The 19,464-nt window shown below is 37.6% G+C and overlaps 2 protein-coding genes across 2 annotated transcripts; both read right to left on the bottom strand.

Annotated features, from left to right (window-relative positions):
• Positions 1-4,253: 4,253 nt before the first annotated feature.
• Positions 4,254-5,093, bottom strand: LOC118011168 (olfactory receptor 13H1-like). Its single transcript, XM_035005731.1, has one exon. The coding sequence runs from the start codon at positions 5,091-5,093 to the stop codon at positions 4,254-4,256; it is 840 nt and encodes a 279-aa protein (XP_034861622.1).
• Positions 5,094-17,437: 12,344 nt separating this feature from the next.
• On the bottom strand, positions 17,438-18,364 carry LOC118011576 (olfactory receptor 13H1-like). The gene has a single exon (XM_035006510.1). It carries the CDS (start codon positions 18,362-18,364, stop codon positions 17,438-17,440), a length of 927 nt encoding a protein of 308 aa, XP_034862401.1.
• Positions 18,365-19,464: the final 1,100 nt, after the last annotated feature.

Genomic DNA, 19,464 nt, shown 5'->3' with positions numbered 1-19,464 from the left:
GTACACACAATAAGTTCTCTCTCTGTCTCTTTATCTTTCTCTGTGTGTCTTTATTAAACATACATTTGTGTGTTTGTGTTTACCTGTTATTGTGGAAGGAAAGAAGGGAGGAAGCAAGGAAGGAAGGAAGAAAGGGAAGGAAGGAAGGTAGGAAGGAAGGGACGTTATACCACCTACCCATCCCCCTGCTCACTTAGCTGTAGCTACACTTGTCTTCTTCTTCTTTTTTTAAAATTTAAATTCAATTTAGTTAACATATAGTGTATTATTAGTTTCAGGTGTAGAATTTAGTGATTCATCAGTTGCATATAACACCCAGTACTCATTACATCAAGTGCCCTCTTAATGCCCATCACTCCATCCCTCCACCCCCCTCCCCTCCAGCAACCCTTAGTTTGTTTCCTAGAGTTAAGAGTCTCCTTTCTGTTCCTTAAACATGCCCAGTTCTTTCTTTAGAGGCTTTGTATTTTTTCCCTCATTCTAGCACACTCATTTCCTCAACTCTTCAAACTTCACAATAGCATTTAATGAATCTTCAGTTTCAGTTTAAATATTACTTCTGAGAAATCTTATCTTACCATCTGATTCAGAATAGATCTCACACATCACTCCAGCTTCCTGTTTGTTTCCTTCAGAATACTTATCATGCTTTTTAAAGTCTTTTATTTATATATGTGATAATCTGTTTAATATCTGTTTTTCTATTAAAATGTTTAGTACCTAAGATCAGGAACTTTTTGTTTTACACTATGGATTCCCAATGCTAGCAAATTACCTAACACATAGAAGATACTCAGTATGTTTTGTTTTGAATAAGTAAATTAAGGAATAAAAAGAGGCAAAGTGTTAAATAACCTCCAAACACTTACAGCCAGAGATACATACATGCCTGTGTATGCTTTCCATAATTCCAGGGATGGGCTTCAGCTAAGTACACGTGATAACCTTGCCACACAGAATAAACTGGGCATTTCAGTATACAGGCATCTCTGGTGCCAGAGTTATATAATATTAATGATGATAAGAATAGTAAAAATAGCTAACATTTTCATTTGCTTCCTATTTGACAATACTGTGCTAGCTATTTTATGTGGTTCATCTTATTTGATTCTCATAGCAACCCTATGAAGTAGAGACTATTATTATCGTTGTTATGACTATTACTATTATTATCAACTGCATAGATGAAGATGGGGGTATCAGAGAAGCTAAAGAAACGTGCCCAAGGTTGCACAGTTAAAAAGTAGTCTTTTTTTATTTTTAATTTTAAGTAGTCTCCATGCCTAACATGGTACTTGAACTCACAACTCCCAGGTCAAGAGTCACATGCTCTACTGACTGAGCCAGGCAGGCACCCTTAAGAAGTGCTTTTTTAAATCTCAGAAGTCTGAATTCAAACGAGGTCTTTCTAACAATAAAGTCTGTGTGTGCATGTCTTTATGTATATGTGGGATGGCAAATACTGGTATACAGGGTCTTTGACTCAAATATGTTAGTGAAAAACTTTATCTGGTAACTATTTTAATCAAAACAACACCAAAAATATTGCAGGAATAAGTGAACAATTTTCTGTGTGCGCCTTCCCATAAGATGAACCTAGAAGATTTAATAGCTCTGCTTTCATGACTTGTAGAAACACAAGGAGCACTCTGCAGATAATTAACTTCATTTTCTTAGTACTGGTGTTGACAAATGCACTCAAAACTCAATGATATATTATTAGCTTTTGAAAATTTTTAAATTTCTTTCTTTTGAACACTTCCAGGTGGGCTCTCAAGTGCATTTTCTTCATTCTGCTGCTGCCAGTACACAGCATGGAGCTCTTTTCTCAGTTATGTCGATTTTTAAGGGGTCAGTTCAACCTTCTAAGATGTTGCCTTGTGATTTTGGCACACCTCATGAGAAGATGGTGTGTGGAGAGGCAGAGCTGCCCATTATCAGCTGCAAGCTGTAAGTGCTGCTTGGCAGAGATAAGAAATTGAAAGATTTCCTAAGGCATAGGTAGTTCCAAAGCATTTCTTGTTTATTGTAACTCAAACATGTTTACTTAGTAATACAAGGGAGATTTGAAGAAGACAATGTTCACAATACACATTTAATAGAAAAGAACCTTATGCATGCATCTCTGATTAGTTGTTCTTCTAATCTCTTACACTTTCTATTCATCCAGTCTTGACTTCGTGTCAGAAATCTTCCCGCAGCTTGTTCTCTACTTCCAGATGTAACGTATTTCTCTCTCTAGAGAGAACCCTGTCTAACTTCTTCCTGAGGTAATCAAAAGGGAAGACATTAGTTCACCTGTCTAATTTTCTCTTGCAACTAAAAAAGGTCCCTGCCTCTCCCCAATAAATTTCTCTCTGTCAGCAGAAGTCACATCTCATTGCTTGTTCTTCTCTACCTCTTCTTAGTCCCTAATGAAAATGATCAAACTCCGATAATTGTTAGGTGCAGTTTTGCTCCTTTTCCCCCCTCCTTTTGAGGAATCACGTTTGTGTCTCCCCTCTAGTGTTTGACTTTATCTGCTCACCATGTCTTGTTAGTTACTAGTACCTTTCCTTTTGTTTAAGGAGTGCTTTAGGTTAAATGAAAATTATTAGAAACGCCAGAAATAAAACTTACAGAAGAGTTTGTTCAAGGTTAAATTGGTAATGTTACAACAAAATTTGCCTAACACCATAGATTCCCTTTCTAAAGAGTTCTGATTGGGGTTCCCACACTTTTATTATTTTCATTTTCATTTACAATAGCCTTTTGTCAGCTTGTGTTGTTGACTGATTAGGTCAGAGGAAATAGCTTACAGAGTGAAATAGACAGATCAAAATGGGGATCTGCCTGTCTGGATGTATCTGGAAACAGTGGTGGAGTCATTCAATGTTGAAAGGATTTTGGGGGCTTTTTATTAGCCCCAAGTAACCGACTGCAGCATTTTCTGTTTCCAAAATTGGACTGGTTCATTGTCTTTTTGACCCAATGACAAAGACCCTGACTCCTAAAATACAGATGACCAATGAACATGGGAAACATTCAACCTCATCTCTAATAAAATAAATTCACATTAAGACAACAGTGAGAACATATTTTTTTCAGTCTGTCATATTACCATGAATATTCTAAAAATGATACAGTTATTATTGGTACAGACCTGAGCAGATGAACATTCATACAATGGGTACGGATGTTAGAGAGAGGACTGGCAGTTTTTTCTTTTTTGGCTGACATGTATTCGGTGTCCATCACATGCCAAGCATTATGATAGAAGCTTAATATGCATTATCTCATTTCATTCTCAAAACAATTTTGTGGGGTAGGCACTCTTATAATGTCTACTTCACAGATGAGAACATTGAAGCTGAGAGATGGAAAGGAACAAACTAAATCCCACACAACCGTGAATGGCAGACTTAAATACATGTCTGCTGGATTCTAAAACCCATGCAAGCCCCATTGAGTGTGGGGATGATAGGTGATTTTTCCTTTTCTCTCTACCTACCCCTTGTATTTAAAAACAATGAACACTATAATTTTTATAATCCAAAAATACAGTACACATTTGCTTGTTTTTTAAGGCGTTTTAAAGGAGCTAAATTTGCTGTTTGTGAGGTCCACTTTGGAAGCTGCATGCAATTATTCAGGAGTAGGGTACGTCGAGAGACGTACGTCGAGGGTACGTCGAGAGACTTATCAACTACTTATCAAGACATGTAGTTGTAGGTTCCATAGGGTCATCATTTTTGGCCCTCAGTATCTATACAGTCTTCAAGGGCTTCTTGCTTCATCAGAAGACCTTCTATGTGGAAATTCAGTAATTTTCCTCTCTACCCACACACATTCATCACTCTGAAGCTTGGATAATGATAGACCTTTTACAAAAAGCATTGAGAGAATTGTCCATTTTGCAACTTTGTTCTTTATCTTCTATAAAAGAGAATCTTAGAATATTGAAATATTTCTCATTCAGTAAAACAGCATAAAACTACATAAGATTAAAATATACTAATTATTATTTTGTTTTATAAACTCTCCCACGACACTATGCTGTATTTTATTACTTAAATGGATAGCATTATAAATGTTTAACATGCCTTTTTCAGTGGCAAGATGTTCTTTATCACACGCCTGTTGGAAATAGAAAAAAATGCATTTGAAACGAATGACCTTACTAAAATATTGTTTAGTGTTTATACCTTGTTATTTTTACAAGTCCATGTGAAGTTGTTGGTTAGATGAACCTCCATGGGATATTCATGTCCTCTTTAGGATTCTTTCTTCCTCATCATTTTTCTTAGGGCAGTTTTCACATCTTTATTCCTCAAGGTGTAAATGAGGGGATTCAACATAGGGGTTACAATGCCATAAAATGCAGAGATGATTTTACCCTGGTCCTGGGATTCCCTTGACTGAGGTTTTGGGTATATGTAGATGGCTGTTCCATAAAATATGGTGACCACAGTCAGGTGGGATCCACAGGTGGAGAAAGCTTTGATCCTGGCTTCTGCAGAGTGAATCCTTAGCACAGCAACCACAATGTGAGTGTAGGAGATGAGAATGAAGGTGAAAGGCAGGGGCAGTGTGAAGATGCCAATGACCAGACCCAGAATAAGTCTGACTGGGCTGTCTGAGCAGGTGAGCTTCAACAGGGCCTGGACCTCACAGGTAAAATGATTGATGACATTGTGTCCACAAAAATGGGCAGGAATTGCAATAATTGGTATTATTGCTAAAAGGAAGGCACTGGCCCAGGTCACCAGGGCCAACTGTATGCAGACCCGGCTGTTCATAATGATGGTGTAACACAGGGGATTAGAGATGGCAATAAATCTATCATAAGCCATGACAGCAAGGAACAGACTCTCTGTCATCCCCAGAAAAAGAGCAATGGTCATCTGAGCATAACAGCTAATATAGGAAATGGTGGGGTAGTCTTTTAAACTACTGAGCAACAAAAAAGGCACCGAATTACTAGAGTAGCAGATACCGAGGAAGGACAGGTTGCTTAGGAAAAAATACACAGGGCTGTGAAGCTGGCCATCAACTCTAACCACGACAATGATAAGACTGTTACCCACCAATGTGATTAGGTAAACTGCTACCATGGTGCAATAAAAGGCAATCTGGGATTACGGATGATTGGACAAACCCACCAGGATGAATTCTGTCACTTCACTGCCATTACCAGTAACCAAAATATCCGTTTTCTTCTATCTGCTGAGAAAGAAGAAATTCAACTTATTTTAATCTGAGGAACACTTATTGAGGGTCTGCTGTGTCCTCAGTCCTATGTCAGGTGGTATTAGGAAAAGATGTCTACAAAAGAAATGATACAGTTTGGAAGTTTATGTTCTAATTTGGGAGATAAAGCATCATACACATCACAGGATTAATTTGCAAAGTAGTACCGTCCATTGAGTCTTAATTCCCTCATCTATGGAATGAGGGGGGTTGGACTCCATCTGAAGCGTGCTTTGAACCCCCCTTAAAGAAAATGTGCCAATTTACTGCTCAAATATAAAAAGAATCATAAAATTTCTAATTGTTTTTTCCCTGCTATGGATATTAGCCTGAAATTTGTTTTTAGCTGGTTCATATCCATGACATAAAATTGTGGCCAGTTCACTCTCATTTCTTCCTCACCCTGCATATCCAATCAATCACTGAGTCCTACTGGCTCCTCCTCCTGAATATATTTTAAATCTACCTATAAATCTCCATATCCACAGTCAACATTTATCTAGTCAGAGCCACCATCCTCTAACAGGCCTCCTTACTTCTATTCTTGCCTCTCTATGGTCTATTCTCCACACAGCAGTCAGAGAAAACTTTTACAAACATACATAATTATCACCATATCTTTCCCATGCTTAAAACTGCTCTAGGGCTTCTAATTAGCATTGGAATAAAATCTAACCTATTTACCATGACCTACAAGGCTCTAAATGATCTGACTTTAACCTTATCTCACACTGTCTCTTCTTGTGATCACCATGTTCCACACATACTGTCTTTATGAAGCACTTTAAACTCATTCTGACCTCAGAGCTTTTGCACATTGTGTTCTCTCTGCTGGAAATATTCCTACCCTCTTTGACTGGTGAACTTCTAGTCATCTTTAATATCTCAGCCTAAAAGAAATTTCATTAGAAAAGCCTTCCTTAACTGCACTAAAACGAAATCAGATCTTTTTGTTGCAGTTGTTCATAGCACTCTAAACTTCTCCTGCTTGGCTGTTATTACAGTTTATATTTATATATTTGTGTAATTATTCAATTTCTGCTCCCTTACTAAATTTTCAGCTTTCAGAGGGAAGAGGCCCTGACTGTCCCGTGTATTGTCTTATTTTTACCACCTCACATAGTGCCTGGTGTAAACCCACAATATATGAGTTCAATATGGGTTTGTTGAATGAATCAAGGCCAGTTATTTGGCTCTTCTGTCTTCAATGTCATGACGACTACATTGAATTGGCTGAAGGAAATAAATGTTTGAGGGTAAAAGGCCCATGATGAAAAACAGTATCTCATAGTATTCAGTGTTACTAAAGGCCTGTTGCTCAAAAGTGAACTTTACTGTCTTGTATTTTTTTACCCTACAATTCGCTCTTTGCAAGGAGGGAAAGTGTTATAGTAAAGAGAGAAAATGGTTATTATAGTGAAATCTGAAAAAAAAAAAGTGTTTTCACACTTTTTGTCCATCCGAATTTTTATTTACTTTGTTTGATCTAATTCTATCAAGTATGAATGCTATCACAGACCAGCTCATTAATAAGGTCAAGATCCTTTTTTTGGATTGTCTGTAAGATTCCCATCACGTTCTAGCCACAAATCAGAATTTGGGGCATTTATAGGAGGATCTAGTTTCAGACTCATGAGGCAGGTGTCAAGCCTTGGTAAGTGCAGGCTGTGGATAGGAAGGTTTGTCTTAGGAGCTGGTCAGCAAGAGGGGCCATTCAGGCTCACGATGTAGGTAATCTCTTCAGATCCTTTTTCTAAAACAGATTCCAGATCTCAGAAGGTACAAGACCTTTATGGACAAGTAATTCAGAAAGTAGAGTAAGACTTTGTAACAGGATCCTCAGTAGAACCTAGTACAGGATGAGGGGGCTCTGAATAGAAATCAGAACCAAGGGCAGACAAACTGAAAAAATACTTAGCTGCTGCTAAGCTTCTAACTACAGATGTTCACTTATTACAGGCAATGATCCTAGGAGGCCCTTGACTACCTCTAATGAGAATTAGAAGGCTCCTTTTTGGTCAATATTCTCCTAGAATTGGGATCAGAAAACAAAATGAATCTGAAAAGGAAAAGTCTTCTTGGAGTAGAGTTATGAGGCCGAGGCAGAAGTCCGGTGATCTTGTCTTTATGCAACGGTGACACCACAACCATAATTTTCTAATAGCATTACAAGAATGGGATTTTCAGGGTGCCAACTTTTTCAAAGGGCACTAAATCTTCATACTAGAATGACGGTATGTTTAATCACGAAGCCTTATTTTGATTTACAATCCTTACCATCTTACAGTCTTAACAATCTCAGAACACATGCCAGTATAAATAGCTGGAAAACAAAGAACACATTTTTGTGCTTACATGATTTGAGTAAATCTCACCAGACTGACCATTATATATATTTTTTCTATTCAATAATTCAGTGTTTTAGCCCTGTGCAGGCCAAAATCATCCTAAATTACCTAGACATATGTGGAGATACTCACACATATATTCACTGGTTTTTGATCTTTCAGAAATACTTGGGGCACACTTCAAGGCCTTCCTTTACATGGATTTCCCAAAGAAGTCTGTCTTGGTTTCACCTACCATGCAAGAACATGCTTCCCAGGAAGAGTCACTCTATTTTTAATACTAAAATTAAGGGATGCTTGGAGCAAATTCCTTTTTTTCTCCTGGGCTTTACAGAAAGCTCCCAGAAGCTCAAAATATACTTAATGGAATGGGTAGTACTTACAGACAAGAATTTCTATTACCCATACCAGGCAGTGTAGAATGGTGGTTAACAGCATGAGTTCTGGATCCAAGTTTGAATACTGGATCCATCACTGATTCACTGTGTAACATTGGCAATTTGCTTAACTTGTTTATACCTTAGCTTCCTCAACTGTAAGATTGGGACAATTATAGTATCTATCTCAAAGGGTTTTTGTGCTATGTACATATTAGCTATTATTATTTTTAAATAAGGCCTCACTTGGGAAGTAACACCCATGGGAATGTGGCCACATTGGTTGTCTTTTTTTTCCCTAGAGGGTGGAAAATAATTCAGTGAATGAGGAGAGAAATAAGGCAATATTGTCAGATTATAGTGTGAGCCCTCTGGAGACAGAATTTGCATTTTATTTCTTTAACTCCAGTGGTTGGCTTAGTTTCTGACACATGGGAGGAACTTACAATATTTTTTAAATCAAATGGATTTTACTCACCTGAATACCAGGGGGAAAAAAGACCATGAAAACAAAAACAAAGCCACTAAGGTCTCTGAGAGTTGTGTTGATATAGTCCCTTATGTGTTGCACTATCATTGCCTCACTGAAGTACTGAAGTCTTTCAAGGGGAATGACTTACAGGTGTATCCTGAGATCCATGTAAAGACTGACCATTCCACATGCATATGTTGGTTTGTTTCAAGAGACAAATATGGCTTCCTTCCTTCTTGTCAGGGTATGTTCTTTACTTGCTCTTACGATGGATTGTGTCTTGATTCTGCTCAGCATTTTAGAATCCAGGATTCCAAATGGTTCAAAATATGAACACGAGAAGGGAAGAATATTAAACATCTGCTGATACCTTCTGAGTTTATTCATTATGGTTCCAAAGAAGTGATTTCACTGAAGAGACTGTAGGGACCAAGTTCCTAAAAGGCAATTAAATCTCACTACTGAATTGAGGCTGTATGTTCATTTGGGAGTGTTATTTCTAAGTCATTAAAATACAAGTATCTTTTGTCCACTAATTCCAATAGTTCATTAGTGACACTGTAAACTTTTGACTAACACCATCAACTCCACTTCTGCTTTTAAGTTACCAAAGAGTAGTAGGTCCACCTCTAGGGTGGTTACTCAGAGTCCTGTTTCTTGGAAGGATCCTCAGCACAGTGACATAAGAAGGCAATGAATGAATGGGGAAGGAGGAGTGGCCACAATGTATTGGGACTCTATAAAAGCTTTTATTAAGGACTCAGGTAAATGAAATTCTGTAAACAGTGTTTACTGGAGGTGTCCTCTTCCTCTTTATGTTTCCCTGACATCTCCCAGCCCATCCTAGCCATCTTTGTTTTGAAGTTTCTGTAAATCTTGCTTTTTCCTAAAAATTTCCTACATTAGTTTTGAATTGCTATAGAAACTGTTGCTGTCTAAATATAATATTGCATCCTCTCATTCACTGCTCCATTGATTTACTTTATCTGTGCATGTATCTAATTACAATAGCTTTATTTTATTGATTCCTTGCTTAGTTGTGCTCTAAATATATGATGATTTGTTTATTACTTTTACATGTATCCTTGTTAAGTTTTTCAACTTAGGTATTAAGATTCTAGGAGCTAGGAATGAAGCATCTTTGCAAATAGCCCAGCTGAGTGCTACTCAAAATGTTTGCAAGGAGATAAGGACAGAATTGAGAGTAAACATTTAGTAATTTTTAAAGTGATTTGACATTGCTGTGACATTTTTATCATATTTTATAAAATATCAGTCTGTAACAACTGGGAAATTTAAAAGATAATTGTTCTTTACCACAAATGGTCTAAGAAGTATTTGTTTAGCGCTCATTCATTTAACCAATTCTTATTGTGCATATACTCTGTACCAGACACTATGCTAGGGAGACAGATGAATAAAAAAAAACTTCCTGCTCTCTATGAGCTTATGAACTAATTGGAAATAAACACTCTAAAACAACTAATTATAAAATAACATGAAAGATGTTAAATTTGGGGTTGAGCAAAGTGTTATTAGGTGAAAGAAATGGAATTAAGTCACCATCCAAGATTAAACAGAATAGGATAAGCTCTGGGGAGGGCTTCACTGAGGCAATGATTGTAGATCTGGCCCTTGGAGGCTGACCGAGATTTTGCCAGGCACTGCAGGCAAGAAGAATAGCATGTACAGGAACATAGATGCATAAAATGTTTAGAGAAAGAAAGTATTGTTTTCCTGGCGTATGGGGTCTATGGAGTTGAAATAGACAATGAGGATAGAGACGTTAGCAGGGACCCTGAGTAATGTTGTGTATTCTATAGGCAATAGGGAACATATTGGAAGTTCTTAATCTTGGAGTGGGATTATAAAGAGGGGATTAACATGGAGAGATTTTTCTCTTTAGAAAAGTCACCCTGGAGACTTTGATTGGATGGCTAGTTTAGAGAGAGGTAAGATTGGATTAGAGAAAAATAGGAGCTTGTTACAGTCATTCTGGTAAGGGTTGATGAGTCCCTGAACTAAGACATAAGCATTGAGGACAAAGAAAAGGGGATGGATTTGAAAGACATTTCAGAGGAAAAATCAATGAAATTCAGTGAGTGAGTGGTTGTCAAGGGTAAGTGAGAAGAAGATGTAAAGGCTAACGCTGAGGATAATGAAAATCCCATCATGTAGCATTTGTAATGTGCTTTTAACTTTGTAACATCAAACATCTATGATCTCATTTGCTCTTTCAACCATTCTGAGGTAGGTTAAGGAACATATTTTTCCCCTGTTTGACACATGCAGTCCAGAGAGGTTAAGTGATTCACCCAGAGTTTCATAGCTCATTAATGGCAGAACCCAGACTAGAATCCAGACTTCCTGACGCCTAATAATGCGTTTTTCCAACTCCATCGTGATGTTGTACTGAAAAAGTGCTTGACCTGCTGTACACATTTAACCAGAAACAATTGCTATGTGTATTCCTGGTGGGAAAAGAAAGAGGAGAGAGAGAAGGCACCCAGTGAGATGAGCACCGACTACTTTTGAGTCAGTTGAGAATTCAATAATGTTACTAGTAACTCTATAATAACAATAAAAAAATAGGTAATGTTTATTGAGGACTTATTATGTCTCAACCGTAGTTCTCAGCATTTTATAGAAATCAGCTCATTTAATCCTTTTAACAACCCCTATGAGGTCAGTCCTATGATTGTTTTCCTGTTATAGATGAGGAAACTGAGGCAGGAAGTTGCCCAAGGTCATATAGCTAGTAAGTGTCAAGGTCAGATTTTTAACCTAGACAGTCTGAAAACATAGTGTTTTTTTCTCTGCTCAGCAACAGTCCTGCCTTCTTTCTACTCCTCTTTTCCAAGGACTCCTTGAACCCATCAGGCACCCATCAGAAAAAATATCTAGGTGTCAGAAGAATTATATTTTTTAAAAAAAATTAAGTTTTTTATTGAGGTGTAATTGACATATAACATTATATTAGTTTCAGATGACAACATAATGATTTAATATTGTATATACTGTGAAATAATCACCACGGTAAATCTAGAATTGTATTCTAGTCCTAGTCTTGTCACACTGTTGACATTGATAACATCACAGACACTAAATCTTTTCATATGTAAATGTTGGTCTCATACTATTAATTATAACACCTATTTACTTGTCTCATTAAATTTAAAAGATGATATGAGGTTCGCCTGGGTGGCTTAGTTAGTTAAGCGTCTAGCTTTTGGTTTCGGCTCAGGTCATGATCTCATGGGTCATGATCTCAAGGGTAGTAAGATTAAGCCCCACAAGGGGCTCTGCGCTCAGTGGGGAGTCTGCTTGAGATTCTCTCTCCTTTTCCCTTGGCTCTCTCTCACTCTCTCTAAAATAAATAAATAAATCTTTAAAAAAACTTAGATGATATGAAGTAATATACATTCAAGAAGAAGATAAATTATAAAGCATGTAAAGTGCTTTATAAACTTAAGAACTAAGAAGATATAAATTCGTGCAGTAATTTTGGCTGTGTACGTGTCTTTCTCTCCACCTAGAGAGTGAATTCTTTGAGGGGAGAGAACAAATATGTTTTCCCCACTGCTGTATCCATGGCAATAGCAGAGTACCTGCTGTATAGTAGGTGTTCCATAAATATGTATTGAATTAATGTTGTATGGATGCTAGCATGCATGGGCGAAGGAGTAGTCTTGGAATTCACTATTGAAAAAATAAGTAGGCACTCTAATTCCTGACATCTTAGGCTCATGTGATCCAGACATCATAATGACATCTGATATTTATTGTTCTTTAACTATAGTATAGACCAGGCAATTTTCTAAGTGCTTTATGTGAATTGAGTCATACAATTCTTTTTTTTTTAAAAGATTTTATTTATTTATTTATTTATTTATTTATTTATTTATTTATTTATTTATTTATTTATTTATTTATGGGGGGGGAGGGACAGAGAGAGAGAGGGAGAGAATCTCAAGCAGACTCTCCACTGAGCACAAGCCCGACTTGGGGCTCAATTCCACGACCCTGAGATCATGATCTGAGCTGAAATCAAAAGCTGGACACTCAACCAACTAAGTCACCCAGGTGCCCCAGATTCATACAATTCTCCTAACCAAGCTATGAAGTCATATTCAAAACCACCCCCATCTTTTCTTTATAAAGATTTTATTTATTTATTTGAGAGAGAGAGACAGAGACAGAGAAACAGAGCACAAGTGGAGATGGAGGGCAGAGGGAGAGGGAGAAGCCCACTCCCTGATGAGCAGGAAAAGGGAGCCCAACTCGGGGCTTGCTTCCAGGACCCCAAGATCATACCTGAGCCGATGGCAGACACTTAGCCGACTGAGCTCCCAGGTGCCCCCAAAACTTTCCCCATCTTTTTCAGCTCTCACCCCTATTGTAAAACTTAGGAACTACATTTCCCACACTCTCTTGACAGTAACATTCAGTTTTGGATTTCACCCATAAAAGGTACTCAAGGAAGCTAAGCAAGCATAAAAGAAGTAGACACCACCATTGGTCCTCCTGACATCGTGTTTAAGTGTCAAAGATTTAGGTGGCTTCTGAGCATTCTTCTGTGAAACATTAACTTTGGTGCAGTTAGTAGCAGTTTCTTCATGCCTCTAAAAGCTTCCCAAGATTTTTGCAGTTCCTGCAACTGTCTGAGGCTGTTGGCAACGTTCCCTTACCAACGTTCCCTCTCACAGCCCTTCCAAAGGCTTTGTAGGTCTCTAATTCTCTTTATTAAATCACTCCCTGCCTGAAATAACTGGAGTGGTTTCTGCCTACATGATCAAATGCTGAACACTACAAGTAGGTCCTACTATTAGCCCACTTAGGTAAAGGGATTGAAGTGCAGAAAGTGAGTTGAACGAAGTGGCAGAATGTAGATCTGAATCCAAAAAGTTTGGCTCCAGGGCCTGTGCTCTAAATTGTTATACTCTGCTGACTTCCCTCAATTGAAATCCCAAATTCTATGAATGGGACATGGTATCTTTTCCTTAAATACTCATTGGAAAATATTATTTGGAGCCTGTTGTTCAGTTTGTAAACTTTCTCCTCAATTTCTGGCAGAATTACCTTAGTTTCAAACCAGTTTTTATTTGCTTTCAGGTTGAAACAAGGTAATCTTCACTACCCAGCTGCTTGGGATGTGGGATGCACAGTGGAATATTTCTCACAGTGCCTGTGATTGATCAAGTGAAGAAGTGATATTCAACCTTAGGAGTTTTTAACAATTCAGAATTGATTTCATTTCACAACATCCTCATAGAGTTTATTTTGTATTTAAAATGAATTAATATCAATGTTGAATTAGATGGCCTTTGGGTTTAGATACCTAGAAACAGAACGTTAGTGCTGGAAGGATCATACTCATGCTAACTAGCTGCTATGTGTGCCTACTTCTTCAGTCAAAGCTAACATTTAAAGTCAGGCAGATAGATCTATATATATTGATCTGGAGGAATGTCCATGATATATTGCCAAGTGGAAAATGCGAGCTGCAGAGTAAATTGATAATATGATTCCATTTTTTTTAAGACAAGAAAGAAAATCTATATAAAATAACACCTAGATGCAGAAGGTTAGAAGTGGAAAGGTCTTTGGGTAACAAAATACAACCTTCCTATTATATTGATGAGAAAATTTGAGGGCCAGAGATTGGTATAACTAAGGTCACACAGCTAGTTAGTAGCAGAATCAATTCCACAGCTCCCATCTACAGATTCCACTATGCCCCTCTGTCTGTAGGCTGTGCCCTACCAGCAAGTCAATAAAAAGACAAAGCACCTAGTGACAGAGCTACCATTTTGTGGTAGGGGCACTATTAGTGAAAATATGATTCTCATTTTAAGCTGTAAACCAACCTATGATAGAGAGTGGAGAATTTCTCCCCTCAAAGGCAGAGTCATTAAAATGAATACTTCTTTTTGGTAGGAAATTTTCTATTTTATTTTGTGTTTTTAAAAAATTTTAAAATTTGAGTACAGTTGACATACAATGTTACATTAATTTCAGGTGTACAACATAGTGATTCAATATCACAATACATTATGCTATACTTACCGCAAGTGTAGCCACCATCTGTCACCGTGCATCGTTATTATATCATTGACTACATTCCCTATGCTTTGCCTTTTATTCCTGTGATTTACTCATTCTATAACTGGAAGCCTGTATCTTCTACTCCCCTTCATGCATTTTACCCATCTCCCACCCCCCTTCCTCTGGAAATCACCACTTTTATTTATTTATGTATTCATTCATTCATTTATTTATTGTTCATTATATTTATAGGTCTTATTCTACTTTTTGTTTGTTTATTCATAAAATGGGTACTCCTAACATACCTCTTAATTTCTGAATTTCTCTCTACCTGAAAGCTTTATTTTTTCTCTAAAATATTATTAATTTCATCAATTTATTTCATAATGTTAATTTGAAATGTTTATTTCAATAGTAAGAAACCTTTTGCATAAAGTATGAAACTTGCCCTAACACCTAGCCCAGTGTCTGGTTGAAAATAGAAAGTTAATATTTGTTGAATGAATAAATTAAAAATTGGGGTCACTTGGCTTTTTCCTAAATATTTTTTTCTTGATATTAAAGCATGGTTTCAGTGGCTAAGAATACCATAAGCTTTAAAAAATGTATAATGGATAACATAATAAAATAAAATAAAATAAAAAACAAATTCCAAATCTGAAAAAAAAAAAAAGAAAATTAGGCTATTTTGGCAAGTGGTTTATTCATTCTGTTTTCCTCTTCATTTAGTGAGTACATGTGTGAGACAGGTCCTGTGTATGTCTGGTACTCTCTTTGTAGCACCACACAGTGTTACTCCCAGCAGCCAGGGTCTGAGGAATGCACTGAACATCTACTTGCTCCATGGTGCCTTGCTTCACATCTAGGTGTGCTGTGCATTGTGTTTTTCTCCTACTGATTTGTCTCTTGTTCTCTATCAGGCCAACTGGTAGACGACTTCTTCATGTTTGGTGGAATTGCCCAAAGTAAAGTGAGACCAGGAAACAGGGTATCTGGATCTTAGGTCTAAATCTGCTTCCGGAAAGTTTCATGATCCTGGGAAATTTATATACTGTTCACTGAGCCTCTGAACTCATCTAAAACTGAGAGATCAGTAGTAGATTGTTGTTTGCTAAATCTTTTTTTTTTATTTTTAGAATTCCATTTTCAAATGAAATTGTACACAGAAAACTTCACTTCCATTGACAGGTTCCAGGCACACAACTGAACCCATAGGACTGTGAGAACTAAAGTTTAAAAGCCGGGGTGCCTGGGTGGCTCAGTTGGTTAAGCGCCTGCCTTAGGCTCAGGTCATGATCTCAGGGTCCTGGGATTGAGTCCTGCATTGGGCTCCCTGCTCAGTGGGGAATCTGCTTCTCCCTCTGCCCCTCCCCCAGCTCATGCTTTCTCTCTCTCCTTCGCTCTCTCAAAAATAAATAAATAAAAGATCTTTAAAAAAATAAAGTTTAAAAGCCACTGCATTACATCCAATAACGAGGAATGGATTTTTATAAATGTGGTAAATTTGTGCAATGAAATATTCAGCAATAAAAGGAACAAATTACTGATAGAAGCAACGATGTGGATGATTTCAAAAGCACGCTCAGTAAGAAAAGCCATACACAAAAGAGTACATACACATAGGATTCCAGTAACAGTCAATTCTAGAAAATCAAAACTAACATATAGTGAAAGAAATCAGATCAGTGGTTGCCAGGGTATGGGGTGGGGGAGGCGTAGCCTATGAAAGGGCACAAGGAAACTTTTGGAGATGATGGAATTGTGTGCTGATTCAGTGGGCATCTGTCAAAATTCATAAAATTGCACACTGTAACTGTATAAAGTTTATTGTACATAAATTATATCACCATAAAGTTGATTAAAATCACTGCATTAAATAATCTCTAAGGTCTCTAGTGTGGGTACAGTGAATAGGATCTGAAATCAGCCAGACCTAGATTTAAATATTGGCTCTGCTCTTTCCTGGCTCTATGGCCATGGGCAAATCACTTAACTTCTAAAAGTATCGGTGTCCTCATCTCTAATATGGGTTGATAATAGCACTATTTTGTTGAATTGTTGTGATAATTATATGTGATAAGAGATGTAGAGAACTTAGCTCAGTGTCTGGTATACAGTAAGTGCTCAATGAATGTTAGTTGCATTTATAATTCTATAATTCCAAATAATTTTCTAGACAATATTGACAAAGTTCAGAGGTTGTATATGTGTGATCTAAATTCTAATTTTGATTCCACTACCAATTATGTATGATTTTATAGAAGTCTCAACTCCTTCTCTGGGCCTCTCTTTTCTCATTGTTAACACAGGGGGATTATGGTGTCTTTCTTACCAATTTCATAGAATTACATTAGGAATATAAAATAAAATAACAGACTTGAAAGAAGTTTAGAAAAAGAGCAAGAAAAGGGGAAAACCACTCCACACGAATGTAGGAAATGGCTATGATGCAATTTTCTCATGATTCTGAGGTTAAGCAGAGCAAGTCAATTGTGCTTTCACAACAGAGCTTGCCTCCAGTAAAGTTGTAAAGTTTCTGATGTTTGTCTTCTTGTCTTTTATTACACCATCCTTTGTCCTATTTTTCCAATTCAGTTATGACTTGCCTTCTGCTAATAGTCATAGGAGATTGTCTTGCTGCTTAGGTCTCTTCTGTGACCTAGCGGGTGACCACTAACATGTTATATGTAAAGACCCTCTAATGGAAATTCAAGCCTTAGTAGGGGTAATATTTTAGGGTGGGAGCACTTCCTGAAGCTTCTCAAATGATAACCACCTGCTCTACCAAGGGTAAAGTCAGACCCTTTAAACAATTGTTTACCATCAGTAAGGATGTAGCTGATGTCTTGAAACTAATAATGAATCATGGAACACTACATCAAAAACTAATTAAGTACTGTATGGTGACTAACATAACATAATAAAATTTATATATATATATACATGAGTTTAGAAACAAAGAAGGCTCATGTCCTTTTTGCCATAACTTTCCTCATTGCCCCTCTAACATCCTTGTTCCTCAGGCTATATATTAGGGGGTTCAGCATGGGTGTCAAAGCCCCATAAAACACTGAAATAAACTTGTTCTGGTCAGGGGATGACTTGGAATGAGGTTTCATATACATGGAGATGGTTGCCCCATAAAAGATTGTCACCACAGTCAAATGAGAGCCACAGGTGGAAAAGGCCTTGAGCCTAACTTGGGCTGAGCGAATCCTTAGGACAGTAGTGGCAATTTGGACATAGGAGAGAAGAACTAATCCAAAGGGTAGGAACAGGGTAAAGATGCCTGTGGTGAGGATCATAAGCTCATTGAGGCTGGTATCAGAACAGGCCAGCTTAAGGAGGGAAAGAATCTCACAGACAAAATGGTTAATGATGTTAGCTTCACAGAAGTGAAGCTGCAGGGATAAGACAAGCATGGCAGTGAGCACAAGTGATGCCCCCCACGAGGTAGCAGCCAGCCAGACACACACTGGGCCATTCATGATCACGGAATAGCGCAGGGGATTGCTGATAGCAACCATACGGTCATAGGCCATGACAGCCAGTAAGAGGCACTCTGCTGTGGCCAAGACCAACAAGACACTCATTTGGGTCAAACATTGTGGGTAAGAGAGGTAGGGATGGGTAGAGAAACAATGCACCAAGGCCTGGGGCATGGAAGCGGTTCCATAGCAAAGGTCTAAGAAAGACAGATTAGTAAGGAAGAAGTACATTGGAGTGTGGAGGTGGGGGTCAAAGTAGATAAGAAAGATGATAAGTCCATTCCCCAACAATGTGCTCAGGTAAGTTATCAGCACCAATGTGAAAAATGTGACTCTCCACTCAGGATAGTTAGAGATTCCAATAAGGAGAAACTCAAACACTGCTGTAGCATTATCTATGGCCATTCTTCCTATTTGCCACTATTCATTGGATGGGTGCCAATGCAGTTGCTTCATTTTACCTGTAAGAATGAGAATAAAGAGGGAGGGCTGGTGTGAGAAAGGTGGAAATAATTAGGACATACAGGATCCTTTTCAAAAGATAAGGGATACAAATGGGATATCTATAATGAGAACAGAGGCAAAGCTAGGAATTTCCTCCTTCCCTAGGAAAATAGCAAATTCCTCATCCTTTTGAAAATGGTTATATGAAAAGTTCTTCATCCCTCTTCCACCAGATAACCTTCTTGGGTTATTTATTTTTATTTTTTTTCAAGTAAGAAGAGAAGAGAGAGAGACCATCTTCCTGGTTCTCTTACTTGTTCACCATTTTCCAAAACTGAACTTCTGTCAGCTTAAGTTACTAATCTCCAGAAAGAGGGTACCTTCTGATACTTTTAGCTAAAATATTGCTTATTCTTATGTCTGTTGGTCACTCCTAAATTGTTCATGCCTCCATTTTCTCATTGCACTAGTATCTGCCATGGTGCTTGGCATAGAGTGTTGCAAAGTACTTCTTTGATCTGAACTGATATTATGTAAATGGAGTCTTTCATGGAACCCTTGAGGTCTGTGAAAACCTTCTGCTAATATCCCTGGTTGGATTTACGTTGCCAGCTTCTCCTGTGTTTTTCGTGCTGTTGTTGCTGAGCACCAGTTAAGAGTGTGAAAATCTAATGTGATGATTCTAAAAGTGTGGGTGGTAAGAAGAGGGCTTGAATGACCAGACTATCTGAAAAGGCTTTCTCTTTCCACCTTACTACTCTCTTTCCCTTTGGTTTATGCTTTTCTTGTAGCACATTCCAATATCTGAAATTATACTAATAATTTTATTACTTGTTTATTATTTGTTTCCCACTCAACTGTAAATTTACTGAGGACAGGGACCTTGTCTGCTTTATTTACTGGTGTACCTAGTATGGTGCCTGGGGCATCATAGGGACATGATAGATATTGAATGAATAAATAAATATATAAATAAATAATATGTTATTGTTCAGCTATCATCCAGAATCTAACTACTCCTCTTGCCACCTGCACTGCTGTCCTTTATTCCAAATCATCAC

Source organism: Mirounga leonina, unplaced genomic scaffold (assembly GCF_011800145.1).
Source record: "Mirounga leonina isolate KUSES-001 unplaced genomic scaffold, KU_Mleo_1.0 Mir_101664, whole genome shotgun sequence".
In the NCBI taxonomy this organism is placed as follows: domain Eukaryota; kingdom Metazoa; phylum Chordata; class Mammalia; order Carnivora; family Phocidae; genus Mirounga; species Mirounga leonina.
Note: the sequence above shows the minus strand (reverse complement) of the source record. Positions and strands in the feature narration are given on the sequence as shown.